This window comes from Lontra canadensis, unplaced genomic scaffold (genome assembly GCF_010015895.1).
Source record: "Lontra canadensis isolate GAN:19392208 unplaced genomic scaffold, GSC_riverotter_1.0 scaffold88, whole genome shotgun sequence".
In the NCBI taxonomy this organism is placed as follows: domain Eukaryota; kingdom Metazoa; phylum Chordata; class Mammalia; order Carnivora; family Mustelidae; genus Lontra; species Lontra canadensis.
In genome coordinates, this window is record NW_022631082.1 from 5,382,739 (window position 1) to 5,399,193 (window position 16,455).

General features: G+C 58.0%; 1 protein-coding gene across 3 annotated transcripts in view; it reads left to right on the forward strand.

Moving 5' to 3' along the window:
* The first annotated feature begins 854 nt into the window (after positions 1–854).
* Positions 855–16,455, forward strand: part of PDE4A (phosphodiesterase 4A) — a 41,887-nt gene continuing 26,286 nt past the window's right edge. Inside the window, exons 1-2 of one of the 3 annotated variants that reach the window (XM_032883978.1) lie at positions 855–917; positions 1,550–1,749. In XM_032883978.1, the coding sequence (XP_032739869.1) occupies positions 870–917; positions 1,550–1,749 (248 nt within the window). In that variant the 5' untranslated portion in view covers positions 855–869. Of the gene's footprint in view, positions 918–1,549; positions 1,750–4,423; positions 4,951–15,339; positions 15,644–16,455 lie in introns of those variants that run through there. The other 2 variants (XM_032883977.1, XM_032883980.1) reach the window with 2 other exon arrangements.

Below are 16,455 nucleotides of genomic sequence, written 5' to 3' on the forward strand. Positions count from 1 at the left end.
TGGTGGTATTAAGCACTTACCGGGTGCCAGACACTGTCCTGTGAGAATTCAGTGTGGTATGATCTCCTTTCATTCTCACATGGACCCTGTAGGGATGATCATTCCATTTCATAGAGGAGAAACCAAGGCTCAGAGAGTTTGTCATTGACCCATGGCCACACAGCAATAGCCTCACGTGGGTGCGGTGAAGTGAACCAGCCTCCCCCTTCCTCCAGGCTTTCAGGCAAGGATCGCCGCCGGCAGAGCGCACTCATCATCGGGAGCTGCGTCTGTGTCCCTGTCTGTCTGTTTCTATTTCCACGCGTCCCTGTCTGTCTCCGCGCGCCTCTGCTTGTGCGTCCCCCATCTGTGCCCAAGCCGCCGTCTCGCTGCGCCCGGCCCCCGCACATCGGAGCTATTTCGGGTTTAGGCATAAAAGCCCAACAGCTCGGAGGAGACGCTTCCTCCGGCCCCCGGCTCGGACCACGCGCCACACGCGGCCGCTTCTGGGAGCTCCCGGTCTTCTCTGCGGGATCCCCAGGCCGGGGGAAGCCCCCGCGGGAGGACGGGTGGGGGCTGGGGCGACCCGGTCCCGAGGCTCCCGGCCCCCCAGTGGCCATCCCGGGCATTGACGCCGTCCAGACCCCAGCCGTGCGTCAGCTGTCGCTCTGGCAACGGGCAGGCGACGTCACCCTCCGGGCAGTGCGTCAGCCACCCGCTGACGTCACGCCACGGGAGAGAAAACTAGCGAGGGAGGGTAGGATTCGGGCTCCGCCGGCAGGGGGAGCCCCGGGGCACTAACGGCGGATGTCTTCGGCTTGGTCCTTCAGGAGCCGCTGGCCGGGGCGGACATGACCATCGCAGCCCCAGCGGCGAGCTAGGTTGGCGGGATGAAGAGGAGTCGCAGTGTTCTGTCCGTGGCCGGGACCCGGGACGAGGTGCGAGAGGCGGGGCCCGGGCTGGGGGCGGGGCTTGGTCCACGGGAGAGACGGGCGCCCTCTTGTGACTATGGCTGTTCACTAAGTGTGGCTTCACGTTATCAAATCTGAGGAGTGTCGTCGCCTTGTGCCTCAGTTTACTCCCTTGATTCCATAATTTTCCAGCTGCCTAGATCAAGAGGCTCTCAGGCCCGGGACAGAACGCAGGGGCTTCCAAGGGGCTTCCCAGGTGGGGAGTGTGTTGTAGGGTGAAGAAGGGGTGCTGGGGGTAAGGTCTTGAGGGTCTAAGATGGGGGGGAGGGGCCACAGGCCAGGACGGGCCTCGTAGGTGTGCCGGATGGGGATATGTTAGAGGGGTTTCACAGCGAGGCACACAGTGTACAGGCATAAGGGTCCAGAGCCCCAGGGCAGGAACATCAAAATGAAGCCCTGTAAGAATTATGGCTGAGAAGGCGTGGGAAAGCGCCCTTTGTGGGAGGGATCAGCGAGTGGCTAAGATGTGAGGGGGACACGAGGAGTCTATGTCCCCAAGAGCCACTTTCTCAGGTGGCTAGGGAAGGGTGTTATTGGAGGGAGGGGATCAGAGCAGCCTAGTCAGGCCATGCCCCTATCCTGTCCTTGTCCCTCCTCAGAGGCTGTGGGAGACCCCAGAGCCCACCAGTGCCAGCATGCTGGGGGCCGACCTCTGGCGCCCTCGCCGTCGCCTTTCCACGGGTCCTGGCCTGGGCTGGGCGGAGGCTGAGCCCTCAGACCCTGGGATCCCAGTGCCGCCAAGGCCCACCACGCTGCCACTGCTGGTCCCTCCGCGGATTTCCATCACCCAAGCTGACAGGTACACAGGAGGGGACCAGGCTGGGAGGTGGGATGGAGATTCAGGGCCCCGGGGCTAGGTCCGGCCACCAGCTGTTTCCATGTTCCAGGCCCCTGGCTTTTCACAAAGTCAGCTGAAATTTCTGGAGCCCTGTGGGTCAGGCTGTGACGCCCCTTCCCCAGGATGCCCCTTGCCTCTAGGAATCCCTTCTTCCATTTTGCAACTCCCTGAGTCAGCAAGAGGCAGGCCTGTGGAAAGGGTTTCAGCCCTCCAGTCCCATCATGCCCCCACAGAGAGCTGGGGCAGATTACGCAGTGGGTCTCCCACCTATCAGCTGGGTGGGAGGATGCACTTTCTTCCAGGCCTTAAAGAGGATGGTGAGACCCTGGTGGAGGGCTGGACTGGCATTTTCTTTCTCTTGGGAGGAGATGTAAGAGGTATGTGTGAGCCTCCTTGCTCTTTCTCATCTGGGGTCCTCTGAGGGCACTTCAGCCCCTATCTTGGCCGAGGATGAGTTCAAAAGCTGGACAACTGAGCTTGCCCTGGCTGCTGGCCAGGCCCCGACCCTACGGCCCTCCTCAGGCCACTGTTGTCTGCAGCCTCAATCTTGCCATCCCCTTATCTACTCAGTTGGAGATCTCCAGGGTCTCTGCTTGGGTCATGAGCTAATGCTTCATTTCCAGATGGGGGAAGGAAGTGACTATCATCCCTCCTCCCTGGGTCTAATGTATCTCCCTCCAACTCCCCCCCCAACCCCCAACCCCAATCATCTTCTACCCTCTGCCAGGTTCAGGTCCAGCCTTGTCTAACCTGGATTCAGAGCAGAGCTCCAAACACCAGCCTTAGCCCACTGCCTTGAGCCCTTCTGCAAACCGCCCCCCCCCCCCCCCCCTGTGGTCCACCCCCCCCCCACCTCCGCCCTGATCCGTTGTTACCCACCGATAGCTCCAGCCAACGCTACAGCCTCCAGGCCCCAAGAATTTGGCCCAGCCCAGGACCCTCAAATGATCTGGAGAGGACTGGCAGCCCTTGCCAATCCCCTAGAAGCCGTTTTGACTATATACTGTTGGGGGAGGGTCCCCGAGAGAAGCGGGAGACACAGTTCTGTCTTCTGGGATACCCCGCGGCTGCTAATGCGGGGCGGGTTCTTGCTCGGCGTTCGCCCACGCCCGGAGCCCCCTCGGGCTGGGAGAAAAGCGGCTGTGGGGGTTGGAGATGGCCGCTTTTTTTTTTTTTTTTTTATAAGAACAGTGCTGGTGGGGGGGCGCGGGAGGGAGGAGGGCGGTGGCAGACGGCAAGGCCTGCCCTGGGGAGTCCGTGAAGGGGACGCGCGGGGGCGGGGACCTGGTTCCGGGGACGCGCACCCACGCCGTTTAGCGTCCGAGAGCGCGTGGGCCCCGTAGGGGGGACACCGGGGAGATTGCGCTCCCAAAGCCCGGCTACCGCCAGGGCTCCGTCGCGGCCCGGGCGGCAGAGATGGGGGGAGGGTGGCGCTCAGATCCCGCTCGCTCTCTGCTCGCTCGCTCGCTCGGCGCGGCGCTGGGGGAGGCGGGAGCGTGAGTCACGGCGACTCCCGATTTAGGTGCCGGAAGGGGGGCTCTGCCGGCGGGGGCCGCAGGGAGGAGGCTCGGCTGTTTACTCGCCTGAAAAGGGCATGGGGGTGCATCTCGCGGCTGCCGGAGACCTGCCTCAGTTTACCTCCTGTAGAAGCGCTTTAAAAGAGGCAGTGATACACAGAGCGGTGGGCGGGCAGCCGGGGTGTCCTCCTGGAGCCACACGGGAACCAAAGGGACACACCCCAGAAACACCCCAAAGGGGCCCTCGGGCGGACCACACACACACACCAACGCATGCAGACTCCCTCAGACACCACAGTAAAACAGCCGAGGCTGAATTGCCTGCACAACTCGGCAAGCACGGACCGACCACAACACACACCCAAACGCGTGGGTACACATGCACAGCCCCAGGCCACCAGAACAGACCCCACAGCGGCGCACACCCTCCAAACAAGCAGCACACGTGCGCACACATCGTTCACCCACAGACACACTGATACACACACAGCGAAATCCAGAGAAACAGGCAGACCGCAGCAGCCAACCACGTGCGCACACACACTTCCAGCCGACACCAAAAACACAGACAACCCTCTGAAGGGGCCACGTGCACGCCCATCCCGCCCAGGGCACACATCATCACCATCTTCCGACCCACCAACAGGAGAATCCCGGAACATCGCCGCTGCCAGCCTCAGAGACCGCACCGGCGGCGCCGGGACCACTCCCCACACTCTCCCCCCCGGCCAGGGGTAGCGGCGAGGACACGCCAGCATAGGGCTCCGCCCCCGCCATGATGGACGGACTGACTGACACACAGGCAACCAGTCGGGTGTCTTCCTCCTGATCGGATTAACCGTTTAACTCCTTCTTTCCCGTGCGCGCCGCGGCTAGGCAGGGCGCTCCGGAGAGAGCCGAGTTCCGGCGCCCCCTCCCCTCCGGGAGCGGGGCTCTGCGTGGGCGGGGAGGGGCCCCCTCCTTGGGTGGCTGCCCCCACTGGCCGGGACCGAGGAGGAGGAGGGGGGCGGCGCTGACAGAGCGGCGGGCGGGGGGCGGGGAGGGGCGGGACGGGGCGGAGGAGCCGGGGCTGGCGCGGAGCGGGGTGCCGAGCGCGGAGAGCGCTGCCGGGCGCGGAGCAGAGCGCCAGCCGCCAACAGAAAGCCGCGGCGCCCGGCCCGGGGGCGACCGGCCCGTAGCGCCCCCGGGTCTGTCCCCGGGGCGCCATGGCCCCACCGAGGCCGGGCGCACCCGCGGGGCCTCGGACGCGTCGGCTAGCGCGCCGCTGAGCAGGGTGCAGCTTGGAGAGGCCGGGGCCCCCCGGGGCGCAGTAGGGGGCCGGCGCCATGGAGCCCCCGGCCGCCCCATCGGAGAGGAGCCTGTCTCTGTCTCTGCCCGGGCCCCGGGAGGGCCAGGCCACCCTGAAGCCGCCCCCCCAGCACCTGTGGCGGCAGCCGCGGACCCCCATTCGTATCCAGCAGCGCGGCTACTCCGACAGCGCGGAGCGCGCAGAGCCCGAGCGGTCGCCACACCGGCCCATAGAGCGCGCCGACGCCGTGGACACCGGCGACCGGCCCGGCCTGCGCACTTCCCGCATGTCCTGGCCCTCGTCCTTCCACGGTACCGGCACCGGCAGCGGCGGCGCGAGCGGAGGCAGCTGCAGGCGGTAAGACTCCGGGCGGCGGACGCGCGTGGAGCGGATAGGCGCGCAGAGAGGACGCAACTCGCCCCGCTGACCGCAGGGGGCGCTGCGCTGCGGGTGGAGTCCTAGTGACTCGCGGGGGTGTGGAGGGGAGGGGGAGTTCTACTGTGGGGGGCGTCCGGGACGCGGCCCTGGTGATGCCCTGTACACGAGTACCCTTCCTGCTGAAGCTGGTCCTGGGGTCGACTTAGGGGGCGCCATGCTGCGTGTAGTATTAACGATGTCTTGGTGGAGGGCTGCAGCTTTGGCAGCGTGAACCTCAGTTGATGACAGCGCAGGACAGTGGCTAGGCTGGGTAGTTGAAGGGACTTTCCTGGGGGCACTGTACTCTTTCCTAGAGGGCACTGTAGGGGGCGCCTGCTGAGATCACAATGTTTCCTCCAGGCTGAGGGGCTCTTGGAGTCCCCTGCGGGGGTGGAGGACTCTATGGGGTGCGGGGGAGCATTTGGGGACTCGCCCTGAAGCAGCTGGGGTCAGAAATCCAGAGGGAGCCTCTTGGGGGAACCCCGTGTTGGGGGCCTGTGTGCTGCGTTGGAGCTCCCTCTCAGGGCAGGAGTGTTAGGGTTCAGTAGCTCACCAGAGGGAGGGACTGATGCCCGGAGAGTGCATGGTCCCAGCACAGGGTAGTAAGGGATTCCCTGCCTCCCTGAGGGGACAGTGTTAGTGAGGGCAGGTGTCAGGCTGGTTCGATGGCATCCTCTCCCTGACCTGGGTTGGCTCCAGCTGTTGGGGTACTACTAGCTGTGTCTTAGCTATAGGCGCTGCCTGGGCTTCTGGAGATCTGCGACTGTGACATAGGATTATGTGTGCTCCGGGGACAGTGATTATGGCAGTGGAACCATATGTGCTTCCGAGACCATGATTGTGACAGCATGACCGTGTGTGTGCTTCAGGACAGTGTGGTTGTGATACATGGCGTGCTTCCAGGACAGTGACTGTGACCGTGTGACTTGTATACTTAGGGTCACAGGAGTTGTGACAGTAGGACCCTGTGAGCTCACAGGACCATGAGGATGTGACAGTGTGTGCTTCGGGGACAGCGATTGTGACAGTGATTGCGTGTGCTCTCGAGGCACATATTGTGACAGTAGGCATTCCTGGGAGGCAGTGATGGTGGCCCTGGGACCATGTGATCCTGTCAGCTGGACTGTCCGAGCTCCCAGGGACACTGACTAAGATGGACATGCTCTCTGCCGCCTCTGTTCCCCGAGCCGAGGAGCCGAGGAGTCCTCTGAGTTCTGGGGTATGCTCCCGTCCGCCTGCCCTCCCGTGCTCTAACCACCTGGTGTTCTTGGCTACTGTGTGTGCTCTAGTTGTGCTCGGGGGTCTGACTCTGGGTGACTGACAGCTTCGCCTGTGTGCTGTGTCTGACCCCCACGGGTGCTCCTCTGCTTGGGACATCACTAAGACGGTCAGATTCAGGCCTCTCACCCCTGGAGTTCCTGAGGGAGGCCTCTCTAGGCTGTGACCCTACAATTCCAGCTCTCTCTGGGGCCTACCAGCAGGCCCTACACCTCCCCCCAAACACCCCCACCTACTCTCATTGGAAACATACCCAGCCCGGGCACCCCTGTCCCCAGGCAGGAAGCAAGTGTCTTGGGCCCAGCACACATAGCCTGAGATTTCCCAAAGGGAACTGGAGAGAAGCTGAAGGAAAACAAAAGCTGAAATCAACAGGAAATGCCAAGACCGGGGGCTGCCTGCCAAACTGGCTCAGGTCACTGTCCTGAGAGACCAGTGAAGGCTTCGGGGGTGCCTTTGGGACTGGGCCCTCTTCCTTTTTAAGACCCCAGGGACTCCCCCTACCCTGGTGTTTGGGCACTCTCAGGGGACAGTGGCTTAGTGGTAATGATCATCATTCTCTTGGTGGTATCCATCTCTTAATGGCTCACTCTCGGGCTCCGTGCCGGGGACTTTTCCACATGTCTTCTCCAGTGCCTGGGGTGGTATTCCTGTTGGACAGACTGAGGCCCAGAGGAGCAAAGTCCCTCCTTCGTGCCCAAGCCCACACAAGCAGGAAATGGCAAAGCTGAGATCCCAGCACCTCTCTGATGCCTTGAGTCCTGGCACAAGGGTCTTGCCCTCTCTGGGCCTCGGTTTCCCCTCTGTGAAGCGGGGCTGTTGGTACTGCTCTGTTGGTGGGGGGTTGTTTGAGAGTTGTGAGATTGGGGATGTGTGTAAAGGACCTAACACAGCGAGTGCCCAGTAGATAGTCACTCAGGGACCTGGACTCAGGAGAGGAGCTGGGGTTTGAGCAGACCCTGCTCCGCCAGGTTGGGAATTAAAAACAGGAACCTCAACCACATCCCGGCAGGGCTCAGGTTTCTGTTTCACCCGGGGCCTGCGTAGCCTCCAGCGCCTGTGGCCAGAGGGAAGGCATGGGTGCCAGCAGCCTCCCCCCACCCTTAGGCAGAAGGAGGAAGGGGGAACTGAAAGGCCTCCAGTGGGAACCTTGCTTCTTAGAATGGGCTTTCTGCCAGCCTGTTTCTCCAGAAAGGGGGCTCTCTGAGCGCACGCAGGGCGTTCCAGGGCTACCCACGTTGCAGTTCTTGCAGCCACCAAAAAGGGGATCCAGACAGCCCTAGACTTGAGTCACAGGAACCCCCAGAGAGAGGGCACTGCCCTCCATCTGAGATGGCATCCACAACCCCCCTCCAGACCTGGGGATGTATGAGCCTGTGCTCCTGGCGCCCTGCGGGGCTGAGTCACGGCACCACCACGATCTGTCAAGAGGCAGATGGAGCTGGAGGAAGAGAAAGACTCCGGTGGTAGTGGGGGCGGGGAGAGGAGGGCTTGCCTAAGTTGGGGGCAGGGCCAACATACGGACCCCTATGCCCTGTGCCCCTCAGTACCTCCAAATTCTTCCCGCCGTGGAAGGCGCTGCCGAGTCCCGGGAAGGGGTGGAGGCAGCTGGACTGGGGTGTCTCTCTGGCCCGTGGCCTCTGTCTCCACTTGGGTCCTCGCCTCCCCTTCTCTCTGGCTCTCCCTTATCCCTGGCGGTGCCCTGGGAACGGGTCCCTCCGCGCGCCCTCTGCTGGGCGACGAGAAAGGCACAGGCTGAGTGTGCGTTCGGAGTCGGGACGTGCCTGTGAGGTTCTAGTCCCCGAGCAGAGCAAAGTCACGGCCACCGCAACTACCGGCCCCAGGTTATTATTTCATGCGTATCGAGCGCCTTGGAGAGTGGGCGCCAGGTCGGCCCACCGCAGGCTGCGGGTGAGGTCCTCGCTTTCCCCGGGCAGGCACCGGGCGTCTCTCCCTGTCCATTCGGGCGCTGGGGGGACGGCCGCTTGGTGGAGGCAGAGGAACTTGGCAGAAAAGTTGCGGACGCGGAGTTCCCGGCTCACCTCGGCGATTGGCCCTGCCCCTGCCTGTGCCAGGGCCTCCCAGCACCAACCTGCCTGTTAACTCCCAGTGTCTTTGGCTCGCCATTCCTGCCCAGCAGACGGAGAGAAGTGACTTGCCCAAGGTCGCACAGAGAGTTGGGGTTAACACCCAGGTCTCCTGGACTCCAGATTGGTGGGTGAGAATCAGATTCTAGTCCTGCCCCCGGAGTCCCTGTGGGACCAGGAGCCCGCGGTCATGCCTCCATGAGCCTCGGTGTTCTTACTACTTTGGCGTAAGATCTGACGACCCCTAGGGCTGCGGTAAGGCCCCAAGGGCTGACGTTGAGGCTGGGCAGCCAGGAGCTGGAGTTTTGAGATCTGCACTTCTGCGAAGCGCATCTCTCTGACGCCTGCCCATAGAAGGGGGTGCCTCCAAACCACAATCCTGGGCCCTGGCTGCTGGGGTGTCCCCCAACTTCACCAGTCACAGACTAACTGCAGGGTTCCTCTGAGTTGCAGGTCTCGTTTTGGGCCCGAGGGAACTGCAGACTGACAGAGTGAGGACAGAGTTTCAGGGGGCATCTGAGCCCACCGTCTCCACTTCTGAGTTAGAGCTCAAATCCCACCTTTGCCCTTGACTTGCTCTATGACCTGGGGAGAGGATTCACCTGCCCGAGCCTCATTTTCCTCATGTGGAACAGGGCCATTCATGCCACAGATGGTAATTGAGCATCTTCAGGCTGTGGCAGAGAATGAGTCAGACCCCCCCTGCCACCCAGTCCCCCCTGTCCTGGAGTTCTTAGGCCATTGGATGAGCAAGAAGTAATGGGTAAAGGCATATGATAATTCCAGAGGGTGACACATGGGACAGGAAGCAAAGAGGGACCCTGGGATTAGGGAAGGGCTCTCTGAGGAGGTGACATTTTAGTACAAACCTAAGTGAAGTGACACTGGAGGCTAAGTGGGCCTGAGGAAAGAAGGTGACAAGCAGAGGGAACAGCCAGTTCAAAGGTTCTGGGGTAGGAACGTGTCTGTTACGTTAGAGGCAAAGGAGAGAAGCAAGTATGGCAGCCGTGAACAAGAGGCGAGTGGAAGGAAAGGAGGCAGGGAGGCGAAAGGGCAGCTCATTCAGGGCTTCATGGCCTGTGGGGGGATTGGCTTTAGGCCTTATTTTCTCTCTGACTTTTTAGGAAGGAACAGAGGTCACTGAGCTGGAAGGAGACTGAACTATGAAGGGCCTGTGTAGCCTAGTGGCTAAAATCCCAGTCTTGGGAGTCAGACAACTGGCTCATCCTCCAGCTCTGCTTTTTCCAGTCGGGGTGACCCTGATCATGTCACTTCCCCTTCCTGGGCCTCAGGTTTCCTCATCTCTGAAATGGCCTCCTCAGGACCTTATTTCCAAAGTCTGACCTGAAGAGTCAGCAAAACAATGGAAGGAAGCCTGAGGGCAGGTCAATAAGAAAGCTCTTCCTTTCTGGTTGTAGCTGTACCAAGGGGTCCTGGTGGTTAGTGCAAAGGGTCTTAACAAGGAGTTTTCTTCTTCTTCTTCTTCTTCTTTTTTTTTAAGATTTTATTTATTTATTTGACAGAGAGTGAGAGAGAAAGAGCTCACAAGTAGGCATAGCAGCAGGCAGAGAGAGAGAGGGAGAGAAAAGCAGGCTTCCCGCTGAGCTGAGAGCCCGATGTGAGACTCGATCCCGGGACCCTGGGATCATAACCTGAGCCGAAGGCAAAGGCTTTAACCCACTGAGCCACCCAGGTGCCCCTAGACCAGGAGATTTCACCTGAGGGCAATTCTGGCCTCCAGGGAACATGTGTCAAAGCCTGGAGACATTTTGGTTTCATGATTGAGGGGTGCTTCTAGTTACTAGTAGATAGGGAATTATCTGGCCCTAAATGTCAACAGTTACCAAGATTGGGAAACCCTGCATTCCCAGAGAGCAGATATCACCTCTAAGGAAGCGAAAATTGATGGGTGGATGTGTGAGGAAAAAAACAACAAACCTTACATTTACGTATAAAGCCCAAATATACACATAATATATAAATAGGCATACAACACAGGCATGTATTGGGATGCTGTCTTCGGGATGCTTCGCAGAGACTGGATTTTTTACAGATGGAAGGTCTGTGGAGACTCCGCGTTGGACAAGTCCCTCAGCGCCATTTTCCCAACATCAAGTGCTCACTCTGTTTCTATGTGTCACATTTAAAAAAAAATTTTTTTTAATTTTTATTTATTTATTTGACAGAGAGAGAGAGATCACAAGTAGGCGGAGAGGCAGGCAGAGAGAAAGGGGGGAAGCAGGTTCCCCACTGAGCAGAGAACCCAATACGGGGCTCGATCCCAGGACCCCGAGATCATGACCTGAGCCCAAGGCAGAGACTTAACCCACTGAGCCACCAAGGCACCCCTGTGTGTCACATTTTGGTAGTTCTGGCAGACTTTCAAACTTTTTCATTATTTTTATTATAGTCACGTGTGATTATCTTGTTGTGACTAGTGTAATCATTTTGGGGGCACCACAAACTGGGCCCCTATAAGTCGACACACGAAATCCGTGAGTATTGTGTGTGTTCTGACGGCTCCACCGACATTTTCTCCCCCTACTCTCCCTTTCCTTGTGCCTCCCAATTTTTTTTTTTAAGATTTTATTTATTTGACAGAGAGGGAGAGAGAGATCACAAATAGGCAGGGAGGCAGAAGCAGGCTCCCCGCCAAGCAGAGAGCCTGATGTGGGGCTCAATCCCAGGACCCTGAGATCATGACCTGAGCCAAAGGCAGAGGCTTTAACTCATTGAGCCACTCAGGCACCCCGTGCCTCCCTATTCCCTAAGACACAGCAATATTGAAATTAGGCCAACTAAGCACCTTGATGACCTCTAAGTGTTCAAGTGAAAGGAAGAGTCCGCACTCCCTCACTGCCAATCAAAATCCAGAATTGACTGAGCTTAATGAGGAAGGCATGTTGGAAGCTGAGACAGGCAGAAAGGTAGGCCCCTTAGACCAGCGAGCCAAGCTGGGAAGGCAAAGTAAAAGCCTCGAAGGAAACTGAGGGTGCCACTCCAGCGAACACAGGAATAAGAAAGCAAAATGGTGTTATTGCCGATTTGGAGAAAGTTGAGTGGTCTAGATGAGGACCAAAGCCACCACAACAGTCCCTTAAGCCAAAGCCTCATCCAGAGTGAGGCCCTCACTCTCTTCAGTTCTGTGGAGGCTGAGGAAGGTGAGGAGGCTGCCAAAGCCAAGTTCGAAGCTAGCGGAGGTCAGTTCCTGAGCTTGAAGGAAAGGAGCCACTCTATTATGTGAAAGTACAAGGTGCTGATCTAGAAGCCACAGCAAGTTATCCAGAAGCTCGAGCTGAGATCATTAAGGAAGGCGGCCCCATTAAATGCACTTTCAGTGTAGACAAAGCAGCCTTCTATTACTGGAAGATGCCATCTAGGACTTCCATAGCTAGAGAGGAAAGGTCAACGCCTGGCTTCAAAGATCAGGCTGTGTCTCTCTTGTTAGGGGCCAGTGCAAGTCGCGACTTTAAGTGAAAGCCAGGGCTCACTTGCCATCCTAGAAAATCCTGGGGCCCTTAAGAATTAGGCTAGGGGCGCCTGGGTGGCTCAGTGGGTTAAAGCCTCTGACTTCGGCTCAGGTCGTGATCCCAGGCTCCTGGGATCCAGCCCCGCAAGGGGCTCTCTGCTCAGCAGGGAGCCTGCTTCCTCCTCTCTCTCTGCCTGCCTCTCTGCCTACTTGTGATCTCTGTCAGATAAATAAATAAAATCTTAAAAAAAAAATTAGGCTACACCTGGGGCACCTGGGTAGCTCAGTCACTTAATCGTCTGCCTCTGGCTCAGGTCATGATCCCATCATCCTGGGATCGAGCCCCGCATCAGGCTCCCTGCTTAGAGGGAGGCCTGCTTCTCCCTCTCCCTCTGCTGCTCTCTCTGCTCCTGCTTTCTCTGTCTCTCAAATAAATTTAAAAAAATCTTAAAAAAATAAAAAAGAATTAGGCTACACCTATCCGGTCTGCTGGTAAACGGAACAATGAAGCCTGGATGACAGCACATCGGTTTACAACATGGTTCACTGGATATTTAAAATACCCACTGTTGGATATTTAATAATAATAAATACCCACGGGATATTTAAAATACCCACTGGATATTTAAAATACCCACTGTTGAGACCTACTTCTCAAAAAAAAAAAAAAAAAAAAAGGATTGCGTTCAAAATATGACTGTTGACTGACACTGTGCCCGGCTGCTGGCGAGCTCTGATGGAGATGGACAATGAAATTAGTGTTGTTTTCATGCCTGTTGATACCACATCCATTCTGCAGCTTGGAGATTAAGGAGTCATTTTGACTATCACGTCTTATTATTTAAGAAGCACATTTCATAAAGCCATAGCTGCCGTTGACCGTGACTCCTCTGATGGGTCTGGCCAAAAGAAATTGAGAACCTTCTGGAAAGGACTCACTGTGCTCGATGCTGTTCTGGACATTTTGAGTCTTGGGAAGAGGTCACAATGTTAACGGGAGCAGGAGTTTGGAAGAATCGGATTCCCACCCTCATGGATGACTTGGGTGGGGCGTTCCAGACTTCCAGGGAGGAAGTACCTGCCCCTGTGGTGGGAAGAGCGAGGAGTGGAATTAGGCGCTGAGCCTGAAGTTGGGACAGCCTCGTTGCAATGTCACGATCACACTGGAACAGTAGAACTCGCTGAAAACTCAGATGATGGTCAGTGGTTTGTTTTTTTTTTTGGCAATAAAGCATTTTTAAATTAAGGTACGTACACTTTTTTAGGCGTCATGCTATTGCACACTTAGTAGGACTACGGTGTCGTGTAAACATGGCTTTTATGGGCACCGGGAAACCACAGAATTCATTTGGCTCGCTTTGTTGGGATGCTCACTTTACTGCAACGGTCTGGAACCGAACCCGCGGAATCTCTGAGGTACGCCTGTGTGTTGGTGGCTGTAACGTTTCATAGAGAAGGCAATTTGGGACCGTCTCTGTGGGCTAATCCTCTAGGCGGGGAGGGAGTAATGAAATAAAGGGCGGCCACGCTAGTCAAGAGCCTGGCTCAGACACTCTTTGGCCTTGTGTGGTCTTGAGCAGATGGTTTTTCGTCAAGACTCAGTTTTCCCATCTGTAAAAGAGGGACAACACTATGTCCCTTTGCAGGTATTTTGTGGGGATTAAAAGAGAATCAGAGCTAGAGGCACTGAATGTTCAGGTTTGCTGCTATCACCGTCATCATCTTCATCTTCATCTGTATCCTCTGGCTAGTATAGTGGCTTGCACATTATAAACTCTCCAGAAAATATTTTGTCAGATAATCATAGCTAATATTCAGTAAGTCCTTTACTGCGTCCAAATGCTTTTCTGACCACCCCCCCACTTTTTTAACATGTCCGTCCATGAGGTGCGTCGTATTATCCCAATTTTACAGGTGGGAAAACTGAGGCTTGATGAAATCAAGTGACTAGCCCAAAGTCAAATGACTAAGAAGCACCGGAGGCCAGATTCAAGCCTAGGCCAGCCAGTTCGGGGGCCCATGACAACAGAGCCCACAAGGAGAGAGAGAAAGGTATTTACAGAGGCAACGTCCTAAAATAGAGAGTCACTCCATTTTTCTTATTTAAAACAAGCTTCTCCCACTTCCTAACCCCAAAGAGCCACAGACAGTTTGGGGTAGTCTCTGGAATTATATCCAGCTGGCTGGCTTTATTCTAGAATCTTCACCTCCTCAGTCTCCCTTTCTTCCTCTGCGATAGGGGATCCCATGCCCCCTCCCCCAGAGTCACAGTGACTGGGCATGCAGGGGCTCCAGAAAGTCCCTGTCTGCTTGTACTGCTCTGCCCAGGGGAGATCGGCTTCTTGGGGCCACCTCATGAACTGTGGAGGGCCCCAATTCTAAGATGCTTCAGAGATTCTAAGGGGTGGCCGGACTGGGGGGAGATCTCAGGAGTGTCTGGGAGCCGTGAGCACCCTCAGCGTCTTGGGATGTCTCGGAGTTATAAGGCATGTCGCAGAAGCTGTGGGGACGTTGTGGAGCTGTCCCCAAGGATTGTGGGTTCATCTTGATTTCAGAAGGTAGCCTAAGGTTATAGGACTGTCTTGGGAACTGTGGAGGAATCTAATTGTGCCCCTGGGGTCTGTAGAGGACCCTAGGATTTGGGGGGCAGCTACATGTTTATGGGAACACCCCTTGAGTCTGAAGACACCCCTGAGGTTATTTTGGTGTCTCTGAACTTGAGGGGCCATCTCAGGGATGCTTTGGAGCCACTCGGGGATTGGGGGACCTCTGAGGGACTGAAGAAGAATTCTTAGGATCTGTGAGGGATCCTAGAATTCAGGGGGCCTTCATGCGGTCTGTGGGAATACTCTGTGGCTTTGAGAAATTCTAGGGGTGCTCTGGGAGTCTCTGCCTGATTGGTGGGGGTACTTTAAGAGATTTGGGGGACATCTGAGGAAACTTGGTGATGATCCTGGGATCTGATGGAGTTTCATTTGCAGGTGCATCCTGAGAGTCTTGGGGTGCCCCTGGGTTTTGTGGGGATATATCAGTAATAACGAGGACACTAGTGGGGACATTTGGGGAGCTAAGGGATTGTCCCAGAGTCTACAGCTTTTGGGGGGAACTCTGGGATTTGGGGAGGCACCTCTGGGTTCTGTGGGGACACCTCAGGGATAGCTAGGACACTCCCTGGAATTGTAGGGCCATCTGAGGGACTGTGGGGACAGCTAAGGGACTTTGGGGACGCTATTGGGGTTTGTGAGAGCCACAGTGGTTTGTGAGAGCACCCCAGGGATCTGGGGGGCACCCCAGATGTTTGTAGAGACGCTTCCGGTGATTGTAAGGTCCTCAAGGGGACTGCGGGTGCCCCTGCGGTCTGAGGGGTGCCTCGCCGCAGCCGTGTGGGCGCCTGGGTCCCGCTCCGCCCCAGGGGCGGCCCCAGAGCGAAGCCGGAAGGGCCGAGGCGGCCGGGAGGGGTGCCCCAGGGCTGGGCGGCCGGCCTGCGTGGGCTGCGCGGGGCTGGCGGGCGGCGCAGCTCCCCAGCGCCCGCCGAGGCGGGCCGCCCCGCGCCCCCTGTGGTTATGGCGCGGCCGCGAGGCCTGGGCCGCATCGCCGAACTGCAGCTGGCGGCCTTCCCGGCGGTGGCGGCTGCCGAGGACGAGGCGTTCCTGCCTGAACCACCGACCCCGCGCGCACCCCGCCGCCCACGTTCGCCGCCCTCCTCGCCCGTCTTCTTCGCCATACCGTCCCCAACTTTCCGCAGGCGTCTTCGGCTTCTCCGCAGTTTCCAGGACTTTGGCCGCCAGGCGTGGGTGGGGTAAGTGCGCGCCAGCGGTGGTGGGTTCGAATCTCCCCTGACCGCCTGGCGCTCGCCGGGTCTGGGGTTCCTAGCTGGCCCTCCCCAGCGTAACTTCCTCTCTTCCGTCACAGGGCAGCGATAAAAATCATCCCTGCCCTCCAGCGTTGCTGTGGAGACATCTGATAGGGCATGCAGTAGGCGCTCAATAAACGTTAAGTTCCTCCCACTTCCTAGGCCGACCTGAGGCTGCAGTCAGGCTTTGGAGAATTGAGGCCCACCTGCCCTTCTGGGTGTTCTGAGGGCGTGTGTTCAATTCTGCGAGCCTCAGTCTAAGGGCCTGTGAAATGGGGCCAGCGCTGCTATCTGCGGGTTGCCTTGCCAGGAGGCACGGTGATGTTACCGGGTGCATCAGGCACGGAGGGCAAACGGACTTTCTCTTCCTGGCCAGACCCGGGGTGGGACATGGGGGCTGGAAGCTTGCGGGTGAGGAGCCTGGAGACCACATCCGGTCTGGCTTCCCGGCGTCCGCTTATCTTGCAAACGGAGGTTGACAGCCCCCGGGTGGGAGCGGGCTGGCTCTGGGGGCTTCTCCAGAACCAGGAAAGGGTCCTCTACCTGCTCGCTTAACCCCTACTCTCCGCACGCGCTTGTTTGGAACCTGAGTCCAAACAACCTGAGACGTACTGGGAGAGGACACTGCGGAGACAGGCTCAGCGTCTGGCCCCGGGGAAGAGATCCGGGAGGGGAGAGAAGGGGAGGAGAGGTCGGGAGCCCGGCGTGGAGTGGGGGACGGGGTATGTTTGTGGGAAATCAGTGCCTCTCTCCGAGTT